Genomic DNA, 24,183 nt, shown 5'->3' on the forward strand with positions numbered 1-24,183 from the left:
GAATCGAAACCGGTTAGTTTTATATATACAAGTTTTTCCAATAAGAGGTGTTATTTTGAATAGCCCATTATTTCGGTAGATGTTACTTTTGAAGCTGTCATTTTTTGACATTTGACAAGTAGAAACTACGCCATTAATAAAAATGGAACGATACACGCTTCAACAACGTATTGAAATTATTAAAATTCACTTGAGTGAATCAAATGCAAATAATCTTGAGTGATGAGGCCCATTTCCACCTCGGTGGCTTCGTCAACAAGCAAAATTGTCGCATCTGGGGCTCGGAAAACCCAAGAGTTATTGTTGAAAAGCCTCTCTATTCTCAACGTGTGACTGTTTGGTGCTGTTTATGGTCCGGCGGAGTCGCAGTTGGACCTTACTTTTTCGAAAATGAGGCTGGAGCAACAGTTACGGTGAATGGATTGCGCTATCGAGAGATGATTAATGATTTTTTATGGCCGGAATTGGATGGTATTGATCTGGACAACGTTTATTTTTATTTATTTTTTTTATATTAACTCCACACAGGAGGCCCTGAAGAAAATAATTTCCCTCAGGGCCTATGTCATCTTTGGGGATGCTGTGTGGAGGGTCTTTTTGTGGAGAGGAAGGAGTGAACATGGGTCTTGAAGAGTCCCATGTTGTAGGAGGGAGGAAACACAGAGGCCGACAGTTCGTTCCACAGCCGAGCTGTTGAACTTAAGAACGAATCGTAGAAGCGACCCGTTCTCATGTGACAAGTGTCAACCGTGTACAAATGTTGGGCACGCGTTTGGCGTGTATCCCGACTACGCACCGGTGCCGAAGGGATCAATGACGCTAGTTCCTCAGAGCATCTTCCATTGTAATACCGATAGAACAAGGACAGCATACCTACCTGACGCCTGTGCTCTAAAGATTGCAGTCCGTTTGTTAAGATCGGGGAATCTATCAAACGGACCGCCCGTTTTTGCACAGAGTCAAGGGTTTTTTTCAGGTATTTAGGGGCTCCGGACCAGAGATGGCTGCCAAATTTGACAGTAGGGCGCACTTGCGATTTGTACAGGGTCAGCAGTTGTGTACTATTAAAGTATCTGCGGGCCCTGTACAGTACGCCCAGCTTCTGAGAGGCCAGCTTTACTCTGGCTTCGATGGAGCCCCCATACCTGAGCTGGTCACTTATAGTTACACCAAGCATATCAATGGAAGGCCTGTTCGGAAGATTGCTTCCGTTGAAGGAGACTAGATTATCATTTAGATCCCTTTTAGACGTAATCAGACAGGATTGGGTCTTTGAAACATTAAATTCGATGAGATTACTTTTACCCCAGGAGGAAATACTCTCGAGATAACCGTCCATTCTCTGCTTCAAAGCCCTCCGAGCCGTTGGAGTTTGTGTGCCCTTTGGGGGCTTGTCAAACAAAAAGCTATCATGAACTGTACTGTCATCCGCGTAACAATTTTCAACAAGACGGCGCTATGTGCCACACGAGCAACGAAACCATTGATCTTTTATGATTGAATATCAAAATAACACCTCTTATTAGAAAACCCTGTACAATACAGTGGTATTAAAATCAAAGTTATTTTATTCTATTAATTTAATCAATGAATTTTTATATTTGTGGAAGCGAAAAATATTTCAGATTTTCAAAGTCTTGTTACTGTATTTATTTACAGGAAAACCTCACATAAATTATTTTTATTGTGAATATAACTTATTTAACTTCATGGAAAATATTATAAAATATGTACTAGAAAATTTTCGTATCTCTTCATTATATATATATGTTTATAACATTATAGAGAAAATAAATAGCTTTAAAAGAAATAAATAAAATTTAAAATAAAAACTGTTAAAACGCTACAATTTACAAAAACATAATTTTGCAAAAAACGGCGCGGGGCGTAAGACGGGCGATTTTCATTTTACCCCTCCCACGCTACTAGGAGGAGGAGTAGGTACTAGATCGCGGGGGGATTGGCATTTCAAGGGTTAAGTGTTGCCATTATCATTAAATGTCCCCAAATCTCCCTAAGTACGTTACATTTGGTGAAGTATATTTTTATTAAAAACCATTTTACATTAATTTATCGATGCATCAGAAAAACCAGGCAAAACTCTCAGTACGGCCCTTTTAAAATTATTATTATGAAACAATATCCTTCAGCTAAAGAGATCCCTGAGAAGCGTAGCAGAGTAATGTGTGGCACACAATCACACAGATGACAGCCCGCAGCCTCCCGCGTCCTCCCGCGTCCTCCAACTGATCTCCTCGCCCAATGGACCGGAGAGGGGCAGAAGGAAGAGCAGAGAGAGGCGGAACTAACTTTCTTCTTTACAACTCCCCCGCGCGGGCTCTCTCGCGATGTTATATTGATGTTACAAAGGTTCTACATATAACGAATTCATAAATATATTTTGTACTCATATACACTGTTATGGTTTCTAGTACATTTAGCATCAGTAAGTACAATAATCTAACGTACTTTAATGGTTCAATTTTTTATGTATAGGTTTTATATTTATATATTGTTATATTTTTTTATTCATAATTATATTAGTTCCTAATGTAAGAAGCTGGTGCTTGTGTTTTATGAAAATACTGTTATTTAATATAAGAATAAAAATGTAATTACAGTGATAACAAAACATAAAAAGATTTTTTTAATTAAAGTCGTAAGTACTCAGAGACTTGAATGACAATTTTTAAAATTACATAGGTACGTACTCGTAAACAATAAATAACTATTTGTATGTATTCATTAAAGGCAATATTAGCGACAGAAAAATCTGAAAAAGATTCGATCGCATCTGGTAATTAAACCCAGGGTCTCAGTCTTGCTGTCACAGTATATTATTTATAAAACCAGCTAAAATAGTAGATCTTACATTTCAAAAAAGTATATTTTACATTTCAATAAAGTATATCTTAAATTTCAAAAAAGTATATCTTACATTTCAACAAAGTATATCTTACATTTCAATAAAGTGTAGTATACGTTTAACATATCATTTAAACAAAAGAGTAAGATAATTTAATTTACTCTTTGAGTAAATTAAAGAGCCGCCATAGACAAATTGGCGAACAAAAAAAATTAAAAGAATAAAGACGTTTATAACTGGCACCAAAACTATATAAGCACTCTTTTCAGGGTGAAATGCCTAAAACCAAAAAAAAAAAAAAACTATATCTGGTATTTTTTTTTCTTTTGAATACCACAAATGAGATTTGTTTTTAAAATTTCCAGTTTAAACAAACAAAAAATATCTCGTTCAAGAAAATACTAATGGATTTTGATCTAAATATTGTTGGGATACTGACTCTCCGAAAAATAAAAATCGGCAGAATTTATTACCCTCCTAGCTATAAAAATTTTCGCACTTTTTCCGTGTGTTTTCGAATATAATTATTCACATTACACTTCCTTCACCCACGCCACATAGGCTCCTCCCACAATTAAGTGTAACGAAAAAATCGTAGCTTTGTGAGAATTATAACTAATGTTACACTTCATTTGCTTTCGTCACTTACTCTAGGTTATTGAGGAATTGGGACTAAAGTGCGAAATTCTTGTACGTAATTTTTTTTTAATAATATGTACCTAGGCAATCTACACATATGAAAAAAAAATATCATTTAAATTTTATACGACCTTCTCAAATGCCAAATAATATTTGCGTGCGTAAATTGTGTAAATACATAGTTCAAGTTTATAATAGCGGTATTTAGAATTTTTTCCAATTATTTTAAACTTTTCCTATACATCTCTAAACCATAACTAAATATAAATCTAGCTTGCATTAGGGTTTACAGCTTTCAAAGCAGACATCCAAACTCAGTATGCTCATGGGACCCTTCACGGTTTGCGACGGCCTAGTTTATTCTGACTACTTGCTTGTTTCTTACATGTAAGCTCTATACAAATCCCCCCCCTAGCTTGGAAGCTAACGACGACCTTGTTGAGTAGTATTTTAATTTGCTCTTAATAAAATCCCATCGTAAATGTTACCAGTATCAAAATTTTATATGTATTTAGTTACCTACATAACGGTAAGGTACATATTCCTAATTAATTGCTAGGAAATCTTTCTTCATCGTGTTTGTGTTCAAACAGGATACACCTAAGGTACCTGCATGCATAACGTAATCCACGATACAGCACATTAAACACATTAATAAAGAAATAGGTTCTGGGTTACGTAAACATTTCACTTTCGAAGTAGGCCTGCGATTTCGTAATCTTTTCGTTCGTGACAGGACACAAAAAAACCGATGAGTCAAAAGTTCCGGCAGTTTAGAAATGCAACATGCACGAAGGCAGAATGTCGGCTTGGAATAAATCATTTTCAAGATCGTTCACCCGTTCAATCAAATCTTCAAATATGACATTGTGCAATTTAAAGTATAGTGTTACTCTCCCCAGTCAATGAATCTAACATAATTCATAATTAGGTATGCACTTTTTACTCCGTTCTTGCTATACGTCTTAATTTATTTCTTAACGAAACCATGGTAAAGAATTAAGGAACACTAGAAAATATGATATTTTTTGCAATATTCAGCTTACAAACAATACCTATGTATATTATACAAACTTATCTCTGCAGACAGCCAAAAAAGGAACTAACCTTAAATTTTTTCTATTTACCTACAATGTCTTACAGGCATGTTTATTGTTAAAAGTGGTAGTGTTTTTGTAAAATTTCTTCATAGTAGAATAAATTGAAGTTAGAAAACAAGTCCGATATTATGCGTTCGGTTTTTAATCAGATGACGTCACAATAGTTGACAATCTCTCCGCATTGCTTCACATTGGCGTCAGGATCGTTAAATTAATATTGTCGTGTACTGTCTATTCTTGCACTGTCTTGCCGCAAGCCGTGTTCGCTCAGCTACCGATATTACGACAATATTGCCGAACCAAATCTATTTTCTCCGTTCACCATCTACCAGCTCGCCGCCTACCAAAACTGTCATAATTTCGAACTCTATTTAAATTAATAAATAATTTCGCATTATTGCTTCCAACTTTATACAAGTTTGGTGTAGTTCTTACAGATTGCAAGAGATCGTTTTTTTGTGTTTGCGAATAAAAAAATTTGTACACCCCACGGCAATATTGACAGCCAATACCTTCCCGGCAATACTATTGCTTCATGCCCACAATTTGTTTATTTCTTGGTACAATAAAATAATAACTTAAATATATTACCCACGCATAGGCTGCGCCATAGTGAATTCCCATTATTCGTATTGATTTATATAATATTGAATGTAATTAATGTAAAAATTGGGAATAATAAAGGAATTAAAAAAAAAAACTATTGATGATTGTTATTATTGGCAATAATGGGCTATTTATCTTGCTCAAAATCTATTTATCTTACTCGTTTACCGGCACCAAAGCAAATCAGTTGTAGGTGAGTACCTACACGTATATCACTCTCAATAAAACTCTCGGGCTCTATTGTTATTTTTATACGTGTAATATTTATAGTAATAGTACATGTTTATTACAGGATGGCTTATTGTCGTCTGACGGCAATTTCTACCTGCTACCTTGTTATCGAATGTAATGCAGCGTAAAGTTTTAATTAAATACAACGTTTCTATTTCGCAAGTTGGATCTTCATAGAAATAAGAGTTTTTTATGAGAGTTGCATATCAATAGATTCGACAATATTGCTAACAAACCGACAAACCATTATGTTGTTTCAACCATAATTACAGGTAATCATTTCAATGAGACCCTTGCTTATGTAGTGTTGTCATGGATAAAGAAAAAATTACGGTTATTTACCAATCTCTTGACGTTTGAATGCAAATTCAAAATTTTAAGTCTTTACCGTACAAATGAGTCTAAATTTAAGCTGTTTACTTCTATAAGTACCGAGTGCCGATGCTAAGTAAAACTAATTAATATACACTAAATTATTATGTATTTAATCCCTCCAGTCTCGGAAGGATATTACTAGCCACAAACATCATAATCCATTAGAGCCTCGGAAGAACAGATTTGACCGGGGCGACCATACATTATATTATAAGTATTTTCTGTAATGGAAATCTTTTTTTCTATAATGTGAATTGTTCGTCGTTGGAAAGGGAAATAATTAGTCTTCTCAATTTGTCTCAAATATTTATATTTCATTCCATAAATAAGGTACGAAATATTGTCAAAGAATCTTAGAGAAATTGGCATGTTTTTTTTCATTAAAAGTTTAAAAAATTATTTATATTTTTTTATTGTATAAACGGCAAAAAAGAGAAGTGTAAGTACTATTACTAACTCCCTTTTAATTATTAATTATAATGGAAACGCTAAGCTACAAAAAGGTAACTGTAATTTATTTATATATTATAGGTAATATGTGATACAACGTTTTCGAATTAAAAAAAATTGTGAACTAATCACATTTTGGCTTATCTGTCTATTTTATGTTCCCTCAGCTACTCCATCCGGATACAATTTGCACAGCACGGCTTGATACCTACATGAGAGTATCTATGGTACCTACCTACTATGATGTATAATGCTACCTGTACATCCGCGAGCCGAACTGCCGAACTGAACCTCAAATTTAGACATTTGAGATCTAGAATCGTTATATACCTAGAGTCTTTTGTTAACATAAAAAATTAGAGTCCTGTTATGTACCCTGAAGAAGTAACAATTTGTTACTTATACCGGGGTGGGAAAGTGGTGGGAGCCTCATAATGAACTTCAACTTATGGGAAAGAAACGAAGTTGAAACAGTTGCTCCGGTCCTTTTTCGTAATTCGTGGTACGCATAGACATATATGAATATTACTAGACCTGCCCTAAGTGATTAAAAGCGTATTATTCCCCACTCCCCATACCGGTTCCATTGGAGCCGGCTGGGCTCGCGTATGGCTTCCCGTGAATCTTGAGAATGTGACGTCATCATTCTTGTTCGAACTAGCGTCGAGCTATGGTCGAGGCATTTTATGAAATAACACGGCAAAATAGTGGCTTGTGCCATGAAAACTTGTAAAAATAGATGTGAAAAAGAGAATAAACCCAATTGTCGTATTACATTCCATATGTAAGCATCATTTTAAGCTTATTCACATCGTGTAATATGAATCAGTTGTAGAAACATATACTATCACATCGAGATACATCTGGTCGAATGTAGCGATTCTCAAGTGTGCGCATCGTTGTTACTGGGAAGTAAATTATAAACACTTATAAAAGTGTCTTAACTAAATACGTAAACAAAATATTCGACTCTGAAAATAGAAGAAATTTTTTTTGCCGAATTTGGACTTCGCAAATTTGTTCATAACGTGGCGAGTAATTTGCGCTCCCATGTAAAAATGTCTATTCATTCAAAAGCAGATTTTACTTTTTAAGAACAAAATGGTGATATTATAATGCGAGATGCCTATATACTGTCAGATTGATTTATTGACGAATCACAGTCAGCTTTACCCCCTTCGTTCTTCAACAGTTGATTTTACCCCTCACCTTTAATTTCTAGTCTATATATTCATATGTCTGTGGTGGTACGGTTTGCGTTTCGATTCGCAAATGTATACGTACCCTAATGTAGTGTTTAGTACCTAACTGGAACCTACATTATTACTATTATGATTCAAATATTTTTTACACCTTGCAACACTAGCGTATCGTAAATGTCAAAATCCAGTTGTCATATTTTTGACCAACGAAATTGTGGTTACGTTTATTGTTGACTTTCTATAACAATATTTTGATTGTCTTTAACAATAACAACGTGTTTATCCAATCTATTTTAACAGAATATTCGCGATGAACCGGAGAAACTAATGAAAGCTTTGAAATAGTTATACGAATTGTGCAATTTAGTTGATTAATCTTCAAAGATGAAGTACCCAACGTCGCCTACGCCGAGTACTTCTTCCAATATTCCGAGGAGTATGTCTCCTCTTCCCGCCCCGGCGAACTACCAGCCCAGCTGTGCTTCGGCCGCCTCAAAACGATACAAGTATCTCCGGAGAATATTCAAATTTCAACAAATGGATTTTGAGTATGGACTTTGGCAAATGTTTTACCTCTTTATTGCACCACAAAAAGTCTATAGGAACTTTCAATATAGAAAACGTGAGTGATTAAACATTTGTTGAATTTAGAATCCTTGCATTCATTCCAGCGCACAAACTTTTATCAAAGGTATTTGAGATCTTTTTCATTTGAATGAAAAGATTCATTCATACTCGCCATGTTTATTAATAAGTTTTTGCTGTCCAATATTATAATACCTTCTCTTTTTCAGAAACAAAACTGCAGTTTGCGAGAGATGACCCAGCATTCCTAGTTTTACTTAGTATTTGGTTATGTTGTGAGTATATTTTTTATTTTTATTCTGTTCGTCTATCATTGTTTTATTCAAAATATGCCCCAGAACTCTTCAAGAGGCTTTCCAAAACTCTCAGCAGTCCAAAGTGCCAACTGCTCCCAACCGTCTGGAGCCAGTGAGACTACGGCATTCCCAAATGGGATACGTTGTGAGGCTGAAAGTAGTGGGGAAGTACCTGGTTATTCAGATCCTGTCACCAAACATGGCCAACGCCACTTCAAGCAATTCTGAATGGTGGTCTTACACCAGGGCGATACTGAAAGTATCTTTCATACTTGTGGTTAATGCTGAAGTGCACGTCAGATTTTGGTTAGGTATCAGAAAGTAATTAACAGTTCACATATTTGTCATAGGGACTTCTAACATCAACCCCCAGAATTATAATACAGTCCTGCCTCTTAGGTCAGAGCTTTAAGTGTTGCACCCATAGACAACAGAAACAAGAAAGATATAGTTAGGAAGCGTGCCGACTGTCGCCGAGATGAAACCAAATAACGCAGGCTATCAAAGCGGCGGAGTCAATGAAAGTTATGCATTTGGTGTGTAGGTAGAAGTAAAAGTGAGGCACTGCTGTGCGTAGATGCTACTTTCAGTATTATGGGTAAACAATGCTGGCGTCACTTTGATGCGCTCGGTTTCATACTAATTTTGGTCCTTCATCTCCCTTGTTTCTATTATATACGATTGCGCCTGTATCATAGATATATGAATATTAGTAGACCTGCCCTAAGTGATTAAAAGCGTATTATCCCCACTCCCCATACCGGTTCCATTGGAGCCGGCTGTGCTCGCGTATGGCCTCAAGTGAAATTTGAAAACGTGACGTCATCATTCTTGTGCGAACTATGGTCGAGGCATCATCGGTTCATTTTACGAAATAACACGGCAAAATGTTGACTTGTACTATGAAAACTTGTAAAAATAGATGTGAAAAAGAGAATAAACCCAATTGTCGTATTACATTCATAAGCATTATTTTACTTTATTTTAAGCATATTCACATCGTATAATATGAATCAGTTGTTACTATCACATCGAGAAACGTCTGGACGCGAAACACAAAGCTGGTTGGTTGCTGGGAAGTAAATTATGAACATTTATAAAAGTGTCTTAACTAAATACTTAAACGAAATATTCGACTCTGAAAATAGAACCGAATTTTTTGCCGAATTTGGACTTCGCAAATTTGTTCATAACGTGGCGAGTAATTTGCGCTCCCATGTAAAAATGTCTATTCATTCAAAAGCAGATTTTACTTTTAAGAAGTAAATGGTGATATTATAATGCGAGATGCCTATTTACTGTCAGATTGATTTATTGACGAATCACAGTCAGCTTCACTCCCTTCGTTCTTCAACAGTTGATTTTACCCCTCGCCATTATCTTCTCGTCTATTAATTCCTATGTCTGTGGCCTGTATTCATTTTATGGATGATATTAATCACAAACTCAATTTATCTATGTATAAATAAAAATATAAATGTTCATTTATTCAAAATCTTAAATTTTCGATAGGAGATTTAAGATTTTTTCTTTGAATTTTGACACAACGTTGCATTTAAAGATGCGTATGTATTTTATAGATGTAACCTGTGACAGGTAAAAAAGATGAATTTTTTTAAAACAGCGCCATCTCTTGAGGTAAAAGTAAAACGCGTTATTTTTTCTCTATCTGCACAAACATACTGAGCCACAGCAAACCGTGGCGGGGTACAGCTAGTAGATAATAAATTACTGACAATGTAATAATGTGCATTAATTTATTATGTTTCAGTATCATCAATTGGATTTGCCATTGTACTAGGTCTTAGCTTTGGACAGTTCATTGCATTCCTTCTTTATGTTATTTTCGTTGATTTCATCGGTTGCGGATTGGTAGTCGCCACATTTTTCTGGTAAGTATCCGAACACTAAAATTTTTCTTTAACTATAGCTTACAATAAACCTATAAATACATTTACTTTTAACTTTTAAGGGTTTATTTAAAAGAATTCATAATCTCCTCTTTCATGGAGCTATTATAAAATAACAAAATGAATATTGGATCGAATCACCGATTCAATATTGTATTTGTATGCCTTTCTTAAAAGAATTAAGTTTATTTACGGACAAAACTATTTATCATAATGAGAATGTACGGGTGCAAACAAATAATTCATCTTAATATTTTAAAGCATAACTTAAAATAAGTTTTTTTTTCTAAAATAATTAAATTAGCGCCATCTTTGAAAGATCAGATTTTTAATTCTTTTATAAAAACTTTTTAATTTTTTTAAATTTTCACAATTATTTCTGGCAATTACCTATGTCATGTTTGGGATTGTTGAGCAAAGAGGCTTAAAAGAGAGAAAGACGTGAACTTAGGCCTTGAAAAGACCCACTTAGGAGGTAAACACAAAAGCCGGCAAATGGTTCACAGCTGAGTTTTTGAGAACCGCAGAGAGTCCCAACTGCTCCCAACTGTTTGGAGCCAGTGAGACTATGGAATTCCCAATTGGATTGTGTTGGGAGGCTGAAGGTAGTGGGGAGAGGAAGGAGATGGGAATGATTTAAGTGGGGAGTGCCTTGCTATTCAGATCTGGTCACCACAGCCATTTCAAACAATGTTTCAATTCTGAATAGTGGTTGTATAGTTGTGGTGTAAACCAGGACGATACTGAGAGTATCTTCCACTCTGGAACATGCTGTTAATTTAGTTTTTTTCGTTTCCCAGGTATATTTGTAATAAATATCTACGTAAAGATATTCTCAACTCCGATGTGGAATGGGGCTATGCATTTGATGTCCATTTAAATGCCTTCTTCCCTCCGCTGACAATATTGCATGGTTTCCAACTATTCTTCTTCCACAGTAAGTTATCTGTTGAATACTGTTTTTGATGATGTCATGTTAACGTTGAATACTGTTTTTGATGATGCCATGTTAACGTTGAATACTGTTTTTAATGATGTCATATTAACGTTGAATACTGTTTTTGTTGATGTCATATTAACGTTGAATACTGTTTTTGATAATGTCATATTAACGTTGAATACTGTTTTTGATGATGTCATATTAAGGTTGAATACTGTTTTTAATGATGTCATGTTAACGTTGAATACTGTTTTTGATGATCTCATGTTAACGTTGAATACTGTTTTTAATGATGTCATATTAACGTTGAATACTGTTTTTTAGAAATCCGTTTATTTATATCACAAATAAAACAATTCGCCACTTTGTCTTATTTTTTTACAGTTTAATGGGTATTTCAAAGCTCACAAAGGAAATTACACTGCTAGTTGAAAACAGTTGGTGTAGAATTTTCGTATTATAAAAATATGTAATAAGTTTTTATTTTTCTTTTTCAGGTTTCTTACTTGAAGGAGGTTACATTTCAATTACGTTGGGAAACTTCTTTTGGCTTATATCAATTAGCTATTATGTGTACATAACCTTCTTGGGATACAGTTGTGAGTACCTTTAAATCTGCTTTTTTGCAAAGCTAACAATCTAGCCATTTCTCCGCAGGATTGGAAGAAAGGAGGCTTCATTAATATTCATACATAATCTTCTCAGGGTCGGCCCTGAGTCAAACGGCGCCTGGCGCTAGTAAAAATCTCAAGGGTGCTGTGTTAGGTATTATCAGCTCCTTGGCAAGTCGGCGACCGGAGTGGACTGCTTCAATTGCACCGTGCACAGGGACAGCCCCGACTCTTCTTAAATTCTGACTCTCGACATAACCTGACTCAAATATTTGATTCACTCCATCATGGCGTGTCTTCTCTGGCTGTTGCAAACTTTATATTTTCCACTGGCGCTTCGTTCTTTACCCGTTTTTGTTTTTTTTACACTGAATCAAATAAGTACTTAGGACGGGTTGTTTTGGAGAATTTGAACAATTCATCAAATTTCAACGTTCATTTTCGGGTTCTGTGAAAGTCCTATTCAAGTTCTGTTATTATATCATTATAGTATAGTTGCTTGACAAAACTGAAATAATAACAGAACTTGAAAAAATCTTTCACAAGAGTTGAAAATTAACTTTGAAATTTAAAGAATTGTGTAAATTCTCCGAAACATCCCGTCCTTAGTAAATACCAAAATAAAGTGGAAATTCATTGAAATTGCTGACATTTAATAATATTTCAGGTTTAACGAGTCTCCAAAACACCCGGTGGCTGCTTATCCCGCTGCCGATCCTCTTCATAACATTCTTGATCACTTTGGGAATCAATTGGAACCTAAGTCTCGCCCTTACCGACTTTTACAAGTACAGAGTTTTGTAACTCCTTATTCTCACGTGCCAAGGAATGTATCCGGGGAGCTTCTGAAAAATCCGCTAGATGGCAGCACAATCTTATTTGAGAGTTACTCATTACACTTTTTTATAATTATTATTAATTAATGGCCTTTAACACATTCACGGACACAACGTCTATTGATGTCGTTTTAGAGATGTGATATGTCACAACTTAAATAATATACGTCTTTTAGTTACAGACGAGATTTCATGCAACACAAGAAGGAAGTTAAGTTTTTTATTGTAGTAGTACATATGTAGCCTGTCTTTTTTGTCACAAAAGCTAACACTTCTATACTTGAAAGTGTCACAAGCAAAGACGATAGGCGTCTAATATTTCTTATCACGCATAGTGATTTTCATTGGCTTCACAAAACACAAAATTTTATTCTGCTAGTACAAAATATAACATGTGTCCTATCACGAATGTCTGTATTCTGGCGGTTTTTGGCAAGTGTCCGTTAATGTGTTAATATTCTGAAAATTGGTACACATCGTACTAAGGGTGTATTTCACTACCTCTAAGTTAACTGCTGAGTTACTCATTAACTTGCTTTAATAAACAGGCATTTACTTGGGAAAACAGATTTTATCGTTATTATTCGTTACATTATTCGACAAGTAGCACTAATCGGCAGTTTACTCAAAAGTGGCGAAATACCCACTAAAAATATAACTTGTGACAATTAAACTGTCTTTAGCGGATAAAAGAAAAAACCCATCGAAATGAAATTTTTTTCTCTTACGACTGAATAATGTTTTTTTAATGTTTATTTTTGTTCCTTTCTAATATACCTATCAAAAAATAATGTACATCGCACAGTGGGTGTAAAAATACACTAACAGCCTTACTAATAAAAAAACACTACCCAGCTGTTAAACGGTGTTTTCGTTACACATTGCATAAAGCCTGTGGACTTCTGTTTTGAAATCATACTAATAAACGCATTTAATGACTGTCATTAAAATAAATTACAGCCTGGCAACATGGCTTTCAGCGGCATGACGCATGCATGTTTGGCTGTACGTCGTTGAATGACTTTGATGATGTACTTCTTCGTAAATCTATGTGCGAGGACATAATGTCATTGCCTTATATCATTAATTATAATGAAAAAAAACATCCATTTTTGAAATACATCATGAAATTAGTTATCTTTAAGAACAATTATTTTTTGTTACTACATAAATACATTCTACTCAAAATGTGTAGGTTGTGACATTGTTATCATTTTTCAAGTTTACACAATTTTTAATAACAAGCACGAAAATATATCGAACACAAAAATAATTCGAGAGTCAATGCTAAAAGACAACTAAACAAACCTCTTCCTCTGAGTAAGCAATGTGTAACTTATGAGCCTTACAGACCACTCAATTTGGTTGGTTCGACCCTTTGTGCGTCAACTGTTGAGTGCTAACCTTATCGCATACAACGCACCTCCACATGGTTCAACTCACCAGATTGATAACAACCTCTCAACCAAATTGAACCGTCTGTAGGGCCCATTATATGAACTCTTTACGGCTGTTAAACATCAGTTTAGTCTATGTAACATTTATTAGTAAGGTTTCCACCTAAATGGTTCATCAATTGTGCAAAATTTAAATCATGTTTATTAATAAGACTGTGTCCCCCTAACTAATACATATATTTAAAATTTTACACAACTGATAAACGACCATTTACCATACAAATGGATGTACATTAACTGTGTAAAATTTAGAATGTGTTTATTAGTAAGGTCATAGTTTGCACACACAAACTGTTTTTGGTGATTTATATAAAAATTGTATGTTACTTTTGACTCCTTTTTCTTACAACAGAAGTTGAAATTTTACATTTAATTTTTATACACCATCAAAACATGTCAAAATACATTTTATTTTTAAATGCGATTACCACACAAGAGTTCGGAGTCCGGAGCTTGTGGGACTATGACATCCCCAATTGGGATATTTTGTGAGGCTGAGAGATTGGGAAGGGGAAGGAGATGAGATAACCAAAATTTTACGAAAATAAAGATTGTAAATCAATAGAAAAACATTTTTATTCATATTTTACTTTCATGCAATCGTCGCTCGTTGCAAAAACATACTACATAATATTATTGTTATAATAATTAATTTAGTTCTATTATAAATCATTTAACTAAGCTAAATACTTATGATATTTTTAATACCCAATATTGAATAATTCCATCAAAAATGTGTTATTATTTTTTTCATTTATTATTTTGAGATGTGATCACAACTTAATTTATAATTTATCCAGATTTTATTTAATACATAATTATTATTAGAAATAAAGATATTATAATACATTAAAAATAACCCATTTTGTTATTATTGATAATGGTAGACATAAATTTAGGGCACGTTGTTTCATAGAATTTGAACAATTCATCAAATTTAAAAGTTCATTTTTAAGTTCTGTAAAGGTTCTATTCAAGTCCTGTTATTATATCATTATTGGCCGGTTGTTTCACATAACTGAAATAATAACAGAATTTGAAAATTAATTTGATGAATTGTTCAAATTCTACGAAACAACGCGTCCTCAGTATTAATAAATTCCACATAATGCTGCAATTTGTAGAATGCCAGAAGCGCCTATATCAAATTTGTAAATTTCTTGGGAATGAACTTCTTTTATGGATTTGTTGGCATAAAAAAACTGCTAAAATATTTCCACTATTAATGCTAGAAGTGCCTATGTCAGTTTTTGCTAATTTGATTCATTTACCACAGAAAGCACTCTAAGGACGGGTTGTTTCGGAGAATTTGAACAATTCATCAAATTTCAACATTCATTTTCGGGTTCTGTGAAAGACTTATTCAAGTTCTGTTTTTATATAATTGTAGGCTAGTTGCTTGACAAAACTGAAATAAAAACAGAATATGAAAAAATCTTTCACAGAACTTGAAAATGCACATTGAAATTTGATGAATTGTTCAGATTCTCCGAAACAACCCGTCCTAAAACGTTCCTTATTTGAATGCTATGAATACCTATTTCAGGTACTATAGATTGATGACATTGTGCATTCAAATAAGGAACGTTTTAGAGTGCTTTCTTTGATGCCTGAATCAAATTAGCCAAAACTGACATAGGCAATTCTAGCATTAACATTCAGAATGATTGTATAACATGATTGCAAACGATGGCTACCCATATTTAGGTCTTCGCTCTAGGCCTAAAATTAGATAGATGATTTTTTCGAATTTAATTTTAAATTTCCAATTATAAAACCTACAAATATGGGATGATCAACGAAATATAGACGCATTGGCTTTAAACCATAATAAGCAGTTTATATACATATTTCCATAATAATATTCGGAGGTAAGAATTTTTGAATGAGCACTGCCGAATCCAAAACCGAACGCCCGAAAATCTCCATCACTCAAGGCTTTTTTTTTTTTGTAAATCACCCTTCGCTCGAGTGGATATTTTGACTAGCTGAAGTCCCCGGTGTAGCCCCGACTTTATAGTTTTTCAAAATCAGACATAGACAGTAATTGTTCTCTTATTGTGAACGAGAAGCGTGCAAAATTTCATCAAGAAGTATCAAAATTATTATTATTTTGTATATCATATTATGTATGTAAAAGTCCTTATGGGCGAATAATAAAAAATTCATATTAAAAATCTGCTTTAAAGGGCGGGAACAGGGGATTGGGGTGGTTTTTAGAAATCTCGTGTACATGGTGACCTTCCTCTTATTTTGAAAGCCAAGTGTGCAAATTTCATCAATCTTTGAACAAAAGTTTAGATTTGTATAAAAAAATTTATTCACCCCGCCCGCCTGCCACAGATACCATTCTTTATACAAATAGATTGACAAAACACAGTAGGACTAGATTTTTCAAAAACATTATATAAACAAAAAAATGTATATGTTACTAGAAAATGTGTTTCAGTTTGAAAGTTAGTCATCATCCAGAACAATAACCTCTGTCGTATCAATAATCTTTTTGGGTTGTGCAAGTTTTTCAAGTCCACCAAACTGAATGGACTTCTTTGCTTCTCTAGATATTTTCGATGTCGAATCCTTATATTGCTTTTGCTCTTCTACTGAATTTGCCGGTTTGGTGCTTGTTGAAGTTTTAGTGATGGTCAAAGAAGACGGAATCTTTCCAGAGAAGGCACCTGAGGGTCCAGCTCTGAGACCGATTTCCTGGCTGGCTTTTGAAACTGAGGGATTTTGCTTTTGCCGCTCGGCCAGTTTTTCTTGCAGGGTTTTGCCCGGACTCACTTGCTGATGGGGCGCAGGCGGCTTGGTGTGAAGAGAGGCATTGACAGTGGAAGTAGCAGTCTGGTGAGCGGGCTGGGCACTACCACCAGGTGTGGTGCAAGGTACCGGAGAAGGAGAGGAATGAGCAGGAAGAGCATAGTTCTGACTGGTGCTGTACAGGCTCTGCTGAACAGACACTGGTGGAGCACTCGCTTGGGTCGAAGACGCAATCAAGCTTATAACAGTTTGCGGGGGCTTTTTTGGAAGAGACTGCTGCGCAGCCGTATAACTTGCAAAGTTTTTCAGAGTGGACGAAGAAGTGGTCTTTGTCACCGAATGCTGCTTCATAGTTGAAGCAGACGGCATTTTGCTTGAAGATTGATAGTTGCTTTTAGAAGCAGCGCTTTGCTTTGGTTTTTGATTGTAGACTGATTTGGTTTGTGGCATGTAAGCAGTGGGGTCCATGCTGGCAGCTAGTAGATGTAGGAAATCAGCTTGGTATCCGGAATTAGCAATGCCCCCCAAGCCTCCCAGCCCTCTCATGTTGGACATGTACATGGCGGCAGCCGCCGGATCAAACTTGCCGAAAGCGGAAAGTAAAGAGTTATCCATCATGGGCAGGTATGGTAGATAAGAACTCTGCATGTTGGGGAATGATGGAGGTTCCACATGTGGTAAGAAGCTGGTAGCCGGTATGATTGGAACAATGGTTTTTGGTTTCTTAGGTGGAGGAATAGCTGCGGGAAGGGGGGTGGGGAGCAGTGTCGGAGTGATTGGAATTGGATTGGATTCACTCGGGAGGGAAGTAATGATGGAGGTGTTGGCTAACTGGGCCTGTGCCGCCTGTTGTTTCATGTTCACAATGATGGATTGACATTTTTTCACACTTTTCTCTAACAAGTTTTCAGTATCAGATTTTCCAGAATACAATTTGTAAGCTTCCACCAAGAGCCCTGAGAAAATAGGGACTTTGTTGGGAATATGCTTTTGTATTCTCTGATAGGCCTTGTACACATCGAGCATCAGATGGGAGAGTTCTTTTCTTCCCAATACATTTTTAGATATCTCAGATTGTTTACTAAATTTGCCCAACTGTCCCTTGATGGACCGAATGCACAGAGAGAGTGCTTGCTGAGACAACTCAATTCTTTCAGAATCTCTTAAATACTTCTTTTCAGCATCTGGAGTCCGTTGCAGTTGCAAAGACAAATCTAATAATGTCTTATTATCATCTATTTCCTTTAGCACCTCCATGGTTATGAGGACGCACCGACTCATGTGAGAAGCGAAGCTCCCGGGCCGATCTACTTCACTGGCTGGGATCCTCCAAATGCCATTGAAAAAATTACTGTTCTTTCTTTCGCAAAAGAGGCCTTGTAATTTAATTTTGTCTTTGGCCACAAATGATCCCAACATCAGGTCACGACACCTGCTGACGTTTTTATCTCTTTTGTAGTAGAAATGGAAGTGAGCCAGCCTGTACAAGGCCTTGTAGTGCTGGGGGAATCTACTCACACAGTCTTCCAGGTTTTCTAGACAGACGGAGATAATCTCCCCTATCTGCTCCTGGGTCATCTCAGAGGGTGCCTGTTTGGTATTCTCACTGGAGGAGGAAGAAGAGCTGCTGCTATCGGAAGAAGAATCCTCAGAGCTGGAACTGGAACTAGAACTACTGGACGATTTAGACGACTTAGAAGTGGCCGTATTTGAAGCAGTACTCTCTTGATTCTCCGACTCTGTAACAACTGGTTCATTGAGTTTATTTTCAATAACAGTAGACTGTTCTATTTGTTCAGTATTTTCTGGGGAATCGATTACTGGTTCTACAATTTTTGGAGTGCTGGAATTATCACTTTCAATCATTTTAGCTGATTCTTCAACTTCCATTAGACTAGTTTTCACCTCGACAACAACATTCTCAATGTCGGCAGTGGGTATTGGCTTTTCAGGTATCACATTAATTTGATTCAAATCTAGCGGCACAGAGATAATTTCAGATTCTGGAGAAAGCTCTTCTTTTACTTCCGCAGTTTGTGTGGTTGTAATGACTATTTCTTCCTTTTTAATTGAATTCAATTCAATATTTGAAATATCTTTTGCTGTATCAGCTAACTTAACCTTTTTAGCTGCGCTTTCTTCTCCATCTGAATTTGTTCGTTTGAGAGTAGATGTTTGATTTTCTTTAGTTTCCGTATTATTCTTCTCGGATACATCATTAGATTTATCATCATTATCTTTAGTCTGATCTGCGGTGGGTTCCTTAGAATTCTTTTTCCTCGGTGCAAAAGGTCCCACGGCGCACTGATCCAAGCATTCTTTGAAAGATTTTCCCGCTGTTACAAAAATAGCTTTGTTTTCATGCTGTTCAATGTATTTAAGAATGGAAGCGTGAATCCGATAATGGATCTCGAGGGCTTCAACAGATAAATTTTGAGGATTATTGTAGTTAATTTTTGTAGGATATGTTGCATTATTTTGTTCCAAAAATTTACTGGCCTTTTGATAATATTCTAAATACTTTTGAGGGGCTTCATTTTTCTTTTCGGCTATTTTCCCCAGCATGTAATAGTGGAGCCAGCGTTCATCTTGAGGCCCTTTGTCATCCCTCAGACATTCGGCCATCCACTGGCGGTGGGCATTGACAAAGCATTTATGCGCTGTATCCAACATGGTGTCTTTACGGTTCTCCAGGACTTCAAAACTCTCCATACTGAGGGACTCGCTAGCTTGCTTCAGCATTCGAGAGCAGAAGGAATGCACTCCATATACGAAGGAACCGTATTCTATCCACAACATGGAATGGGAAGAATCTATCTCCAAGGCTTTCTTGAAGCACGCTTCTACGGCTGTTGCCCGAGTGAGATATTCCATCTCCGTTTTGAATTTCTCGCACGAATTCAACTTGGTTTCCAACAAGCTGGATCTAGCCAAAGCCATCCCGGCCCAAGAATCAAATCTATTTTTACTTATGACAATGTCATAGCCGTAATATTTTAACGCTTTTTGTGTTTCATTGTTTTTAAAGTAAAAATCAGCAAGCAGATAATAAATGTCTCTCATCTTGTAAGGCAATTCAATGGTTACATCCGGCAACTTACTCTTTCTGCCTTCGATGTAAGCAGTGATATCTCCGCAGTAACGCTGTGGGTCAAGGCCTGGGGGAGCTAAGAGCAGCATGCTTTGAAACAGCTGTTCAGATTCCGCTGTGATTGATCCGAGCCTGTAGGAATTGAACTCTGGCATTTCTTCCGGACGGTAGAGGACAAATATCTGCTGGGACCAATCCCAATCTATTTTGGTAGAAGTCACATTGTGGTCTATCAAGTATTTGAGCTTATTTTTCTTGGAAGGATGTCCAAAGAGACAGCAGACGCATTGCTCCAGGTATTGGCTGACAGTTTCCACAACGGAAAACAGAGCTGGTGAACGAAGGCGAGGAATCACAGTGTTCAGAGTAAAGTAAAGCAACTCTCCCTCATTTATTAAACACCAGCCTTTTTTACCCAAATTTTCATGAGCTATGAAGAGTATCATGAGAGATGCTGGGATTTCTCCATCTTGCGATTCGTCCGGAGCACTTTTCTTCTTCATCCTACCGCAGTCTTCTTCTCGTTGAAATATGTAGTGTAATAATTTCCAGGAAGCCGTTGTGCTCAATTGCATTTCTTGATTAGGATTTGTATCATCCAATTGAAGAACGATAATTTGAATGATATCTTGAACCAAACGGCTGAGACTTTTTTCTGGTAAAGTGTCTAAATATTCACTTCCTTCTTTCTTTAAGATATGTTCAAGACACATGAGGGCTTTGATGACAGTGAGAGACCATTTGTCGTAGCTGTCACTGCCTTGTTCGCAGAGGTTGTACTGCTTCAAGGCTTCGTGCAGGCAGATGGGGGCCCAAATGAAGCACTGCCCCGTGTCCTGGAGCGCCCACTGACACTCTAACAGGGTGACCAGCTGAACCGCCCAGTCCAGAGCCATACTCCCCCACTCTAGCTTGCTAGCCTGGTGTTGGCAATACTTAAATGAATCTTGTATTATATTTATTGCCTCCTCATATTTTCCTGACTCATAAAGATTAGGCACTGTGGATAATTGCTTATTTCGTTCTAGCGACTTGATCAACTCAATGCAATTACTCTTGGTAATAACAGGCCATTTAGAAAAATTGGGAACCCTCAAGGAAAATGTGGCGCCTTCTTCGTCTAAGCAATTTAGTTCATAAATGATATAGTACAAAGAATCCAGCGCAAATTCCACTTGTTCGTTATACAATAAGCTGTGGCATTTTACCCAGAGAAATCTCAGTGTTAAAGGGAGGGCATGTTCACCCAGTGATTCTTTTCTTGAACATAAAATCTTTAATAAATCTATTAATTCAGTCTCTACATTCCCTCTCTTTTCTTCTTCTTCATCCTCGAGCAATTTATTGATCCCGGTTTCCAGATGAATAAGATTGATATTTATAAATGTTTTTAAAACTTCTGGAGTTTTGTCATATCCGAGAGGAGGGTCTGAATGTTGTCGGGAGCACCAATTAGCTTCCATATAAATATCCCCCAACCCCTCCGGCCAGACGGTCTCCCAAAATTTAGCCAAAGTCTCCACAAAATCATCCAACATTGTAATAATATCACAAGTCGAGTCTACGTACTTCTGTATGAAATCTTGTACTTCAGTTTGCTCCTTTTCAGAGTTGAAGTAATCCAATACCTCGATATCGTCTTCCGGAGTGGCTGTTTCTGAACCCTTTTCCTTTTCTTCAAAGAGCTTGTACAAGTCCATTGTATCCAAGGAATCACTTTCTCCTTTAAAGTCTTTGGCTTTATTTTCACGGCTCTCGTGGATGACCAGATGTTGCGGTAAGAGGCGCTTCAATGTTGCACAAATGGTTTCATTATGATCTTGCCTGTTGGAGGGCTTCTTCCTGGAGGATCTTCTTTTGGTGCACCACTCCCACTGCTCCAAAAAGCTTAGAGAACTTCCCCTTCGTCTCGTAGCTGGCGCTTTCTTGGCATCTTTCACTTCATTATTTATTTTATTGGTATCCTGTTGGATAGTGTCCAGTTCTACTTCCATCTTTTCGGGTTCATTTCCATTTTTTTCAACTTTATCATCGGGAACCTTTTCCGTGGCAACTTTTTCATCTACCTGAACATTTTCCACAACAACTTTTGGTTTGACTTCGGCACAGTCTATTTCCATAGGCTCTTCTAGTAGAGATTCTCCAGAGTATTTCATTTCTTCAGGTTGGCTAACTTTGACGACGCAAGCGTGACTCAACAAATTCTCCGTAATGTGATTGTGCATGTCCACCAGCGACTCTCCGAGACTAAACCAGCTCCAGTTTTCTATAGGTTTATTCAAAGTTAAAATTGGCAACCGCTCTAACACCTTATTGTCAAACACTTGGTTTGTGTAAGTCTCGTTAATGGTCTTTGCCTCAGAAAGCAATTTTTCTGTTTCTTCCCCATTTACATCCGCATCCATTTCTGGCGTCCACTTGTAGACAGGATTCAAGGTTGCCAGGAATTCTCGGACGTATGGATATTCAGTAAAGATATGTTTACGGTAAACCCTGCCACGAAGATAATCCGGGTCCAAGTCGAGAGCACTATAAATAGTGAATATGCAGTCATTATATTCTCCTAGGCCGAGTAAAATGGTGACTAAATTATCTAGGCACAACCAATGCTTGGCATTGCAGTTGACTCCGCGCTGAAATGCGTATAAAGCCAAATCAAACTTGCCAAGCTTCAGACTTGTAGTTCCAAGGCGGTACCAAAGGGTAATATCAGTTGGATCGTAGGTAGAAGCTTCTAGATAGGCTTCCACGGCAGTCTCAGGATCTCCAAGCTGAGCACTTATAGAGGCTATATTTCTATAGCAGAGATATTTTAAATTGAGGAGGGGTCTGTTTACTAGGTCTTTTCCTTCAGGTTTCTCTACGGCATAGAGGAGTTCTGTGTCCAGGAGGTCCTTGAGCAGCTGCAGAGCATCCTTCAGGTTCCCCTTCCTCTGCAGTTCCAGAGTGCGTCCATATTGCTGCAGAGCTATCTCCTCCAGAGCCTCCCTGGTCACTCCCGGCTCCCCCTCTCCATCGCTCTCCTCGTCCGTCGAAACATCATTCAAGGCAGCTATTCGTATCATTCTGTGTAAGATGATTTCATTTATATTAAGATGGCAAACACATTTTTATCTTTCACAACATGAAAGATTGTGAATTTTCAAGATAAGTCGAGTGTTTAATCTTATCCTCATTGGAATTCCATCATTACAATTAACAAAGCATACATAATGGTTTTCTTCAATACCAGTATTTCAGTTTTGCGCAAAATACACATTCGGTAAACTTGTCGAATTCTGCTGCATGCAAAGGCTCTTTAAAAACACTTGATTTCAACTTAAATATTGAATGGAGACAACTATTTAAGTCGGTGGTTAAGTAAGAATGCACAAAATAGGTTTTTGGGGTATAGCTTGGGTTATTTTGATAATTTGTGCGTATTTCCTAACCTTCAAACATAACTTAACTAAAAAATGGAACTTTAATGCAGCTTTTACCATCTCCCATCACATAAATAGTTATTTCTTGTAGTAATTAAGGTGAAACAAAGTGTTGTTTATATTTTTTACGTATTACGCGTGCAGTGGAATTCGACAAGATTAATAAACATTTTACTGTAAAAATCCGTTTTTCGCATTTTGGGTTCAATCATCTTGAGGTGATTTTTCCATGCAAACATCGCTATAGAAATAATCCAATCATTATTATTTATATCTTTGCAAGTACTATTCTACTCAGTACTTCGATGAAAGCAATTATAACATACCTTAAGACTATATCAATTGCTCGTTTATAAATTATTCAGTCTTTAGAAGTAAAAATTAAACTAACAAATAATACTCTTTTAGTAAATTCTTCTCATTTTGCGGCAAAATGCCGACATAGAAAACGAGCTGTCAAAAGTAATTCCATGGAGAAAACAAAACGAAAATAACAAAATAAAATCATAGAGAACAAGAGAATGACAACAACTTTACTGAACCTGCCATAATTTTTTTTTCGAAGCCCCAAATTATATTATTTTTAATTTAAAATTATATTGTGAATAATAATCAAAGCGGTGCTTTGATTTCAATATCCCTCCATTAATTTGATAGAACAAAAAAAAATGCAATTGAAAAAGATTTTTCTTCATTCAATTATTACACTCTTGAGAGTTTTATTTGGGCCCTAACGAAACGTCCTCTCTGCCTACCCCTGCGAGAAACGGCGTGATGGTTAGTTAGTTATATAAGGGGCAGCCTCA

The 24,183-nt window shown here is 36.4% G+C and overlaps 2 protein-coding genes across 2 annotated transcripts; one reads left to right on the forward strand and one right to left on the reverse strand.

Annotated features, from left to right (window-relative positions):
- The first annotated feature begins 7,669 nt into the window (after window positions 1–7,669).
- On the forward strand, window positions 7,670–15,222 carry Unc50 (Unc50 RNA binding protein). Its single transcript, XM_089640056.1, has 6 exons — window positions 7,670–8,091; window positions 8,264–8,329; window positions 10,122–10,242; window positions 11,061–11,197; window positions 11,698–11,799; window positions 12,479–15,222. The coding sequence occupies exons 1-6, from the start codon at window positions 7,854–7,856 to the stop codon at window positions 12,613–12,615; spliced, it is 801 nt and encodes a 266-aa protein (XP_089496182.1). The 5' UTR covers window positions 7,670–7,853; the 3' UTR covers window positions 12,616–15,222.
- A 432-nt stretch (window positions 15,223–15,654) lies between these two features.
- Window positions 15,655–23,830, reverse strand: LOC149417518 (calcineurin-binding protein cabin-1-like). The gene is made up of 2 exons (XM_089640057.1): window positions 23,704–23,830; window positions 15,655–23,021 (listed from the first exon to the last, which is right to left on the reverse strand). The coding sequence occupies exon 2, from the start codon at window positions 23,018–23,020 to the stop codon at window positions 16,562–16,564; it is 6,459 nt and encodes a 2,152-aa protein (XP_089496183.1). The 5' UTR covers window position 23,021; window positions 23,704–23,830; the 3' UTR covers window positions 15,655–16,561.
- Window positions 23,831–24,183: the final 353 nt, after the last annotated feature.

This window comes from Hesperophylax consimilis, chromosome 15, assembly GCF_061612785.1.
Source record: "Hesperophylax consimilis isolate HC1 chromosome 15, BYU_Hcon_1.0, whole genome shotgun sequence".
NCBI lineage: Eukaryota > Metazoa > Arthropoda > Insecta > Trichoptera > Limnephilidae > Hesperophylax > Hesperophylax consimilis.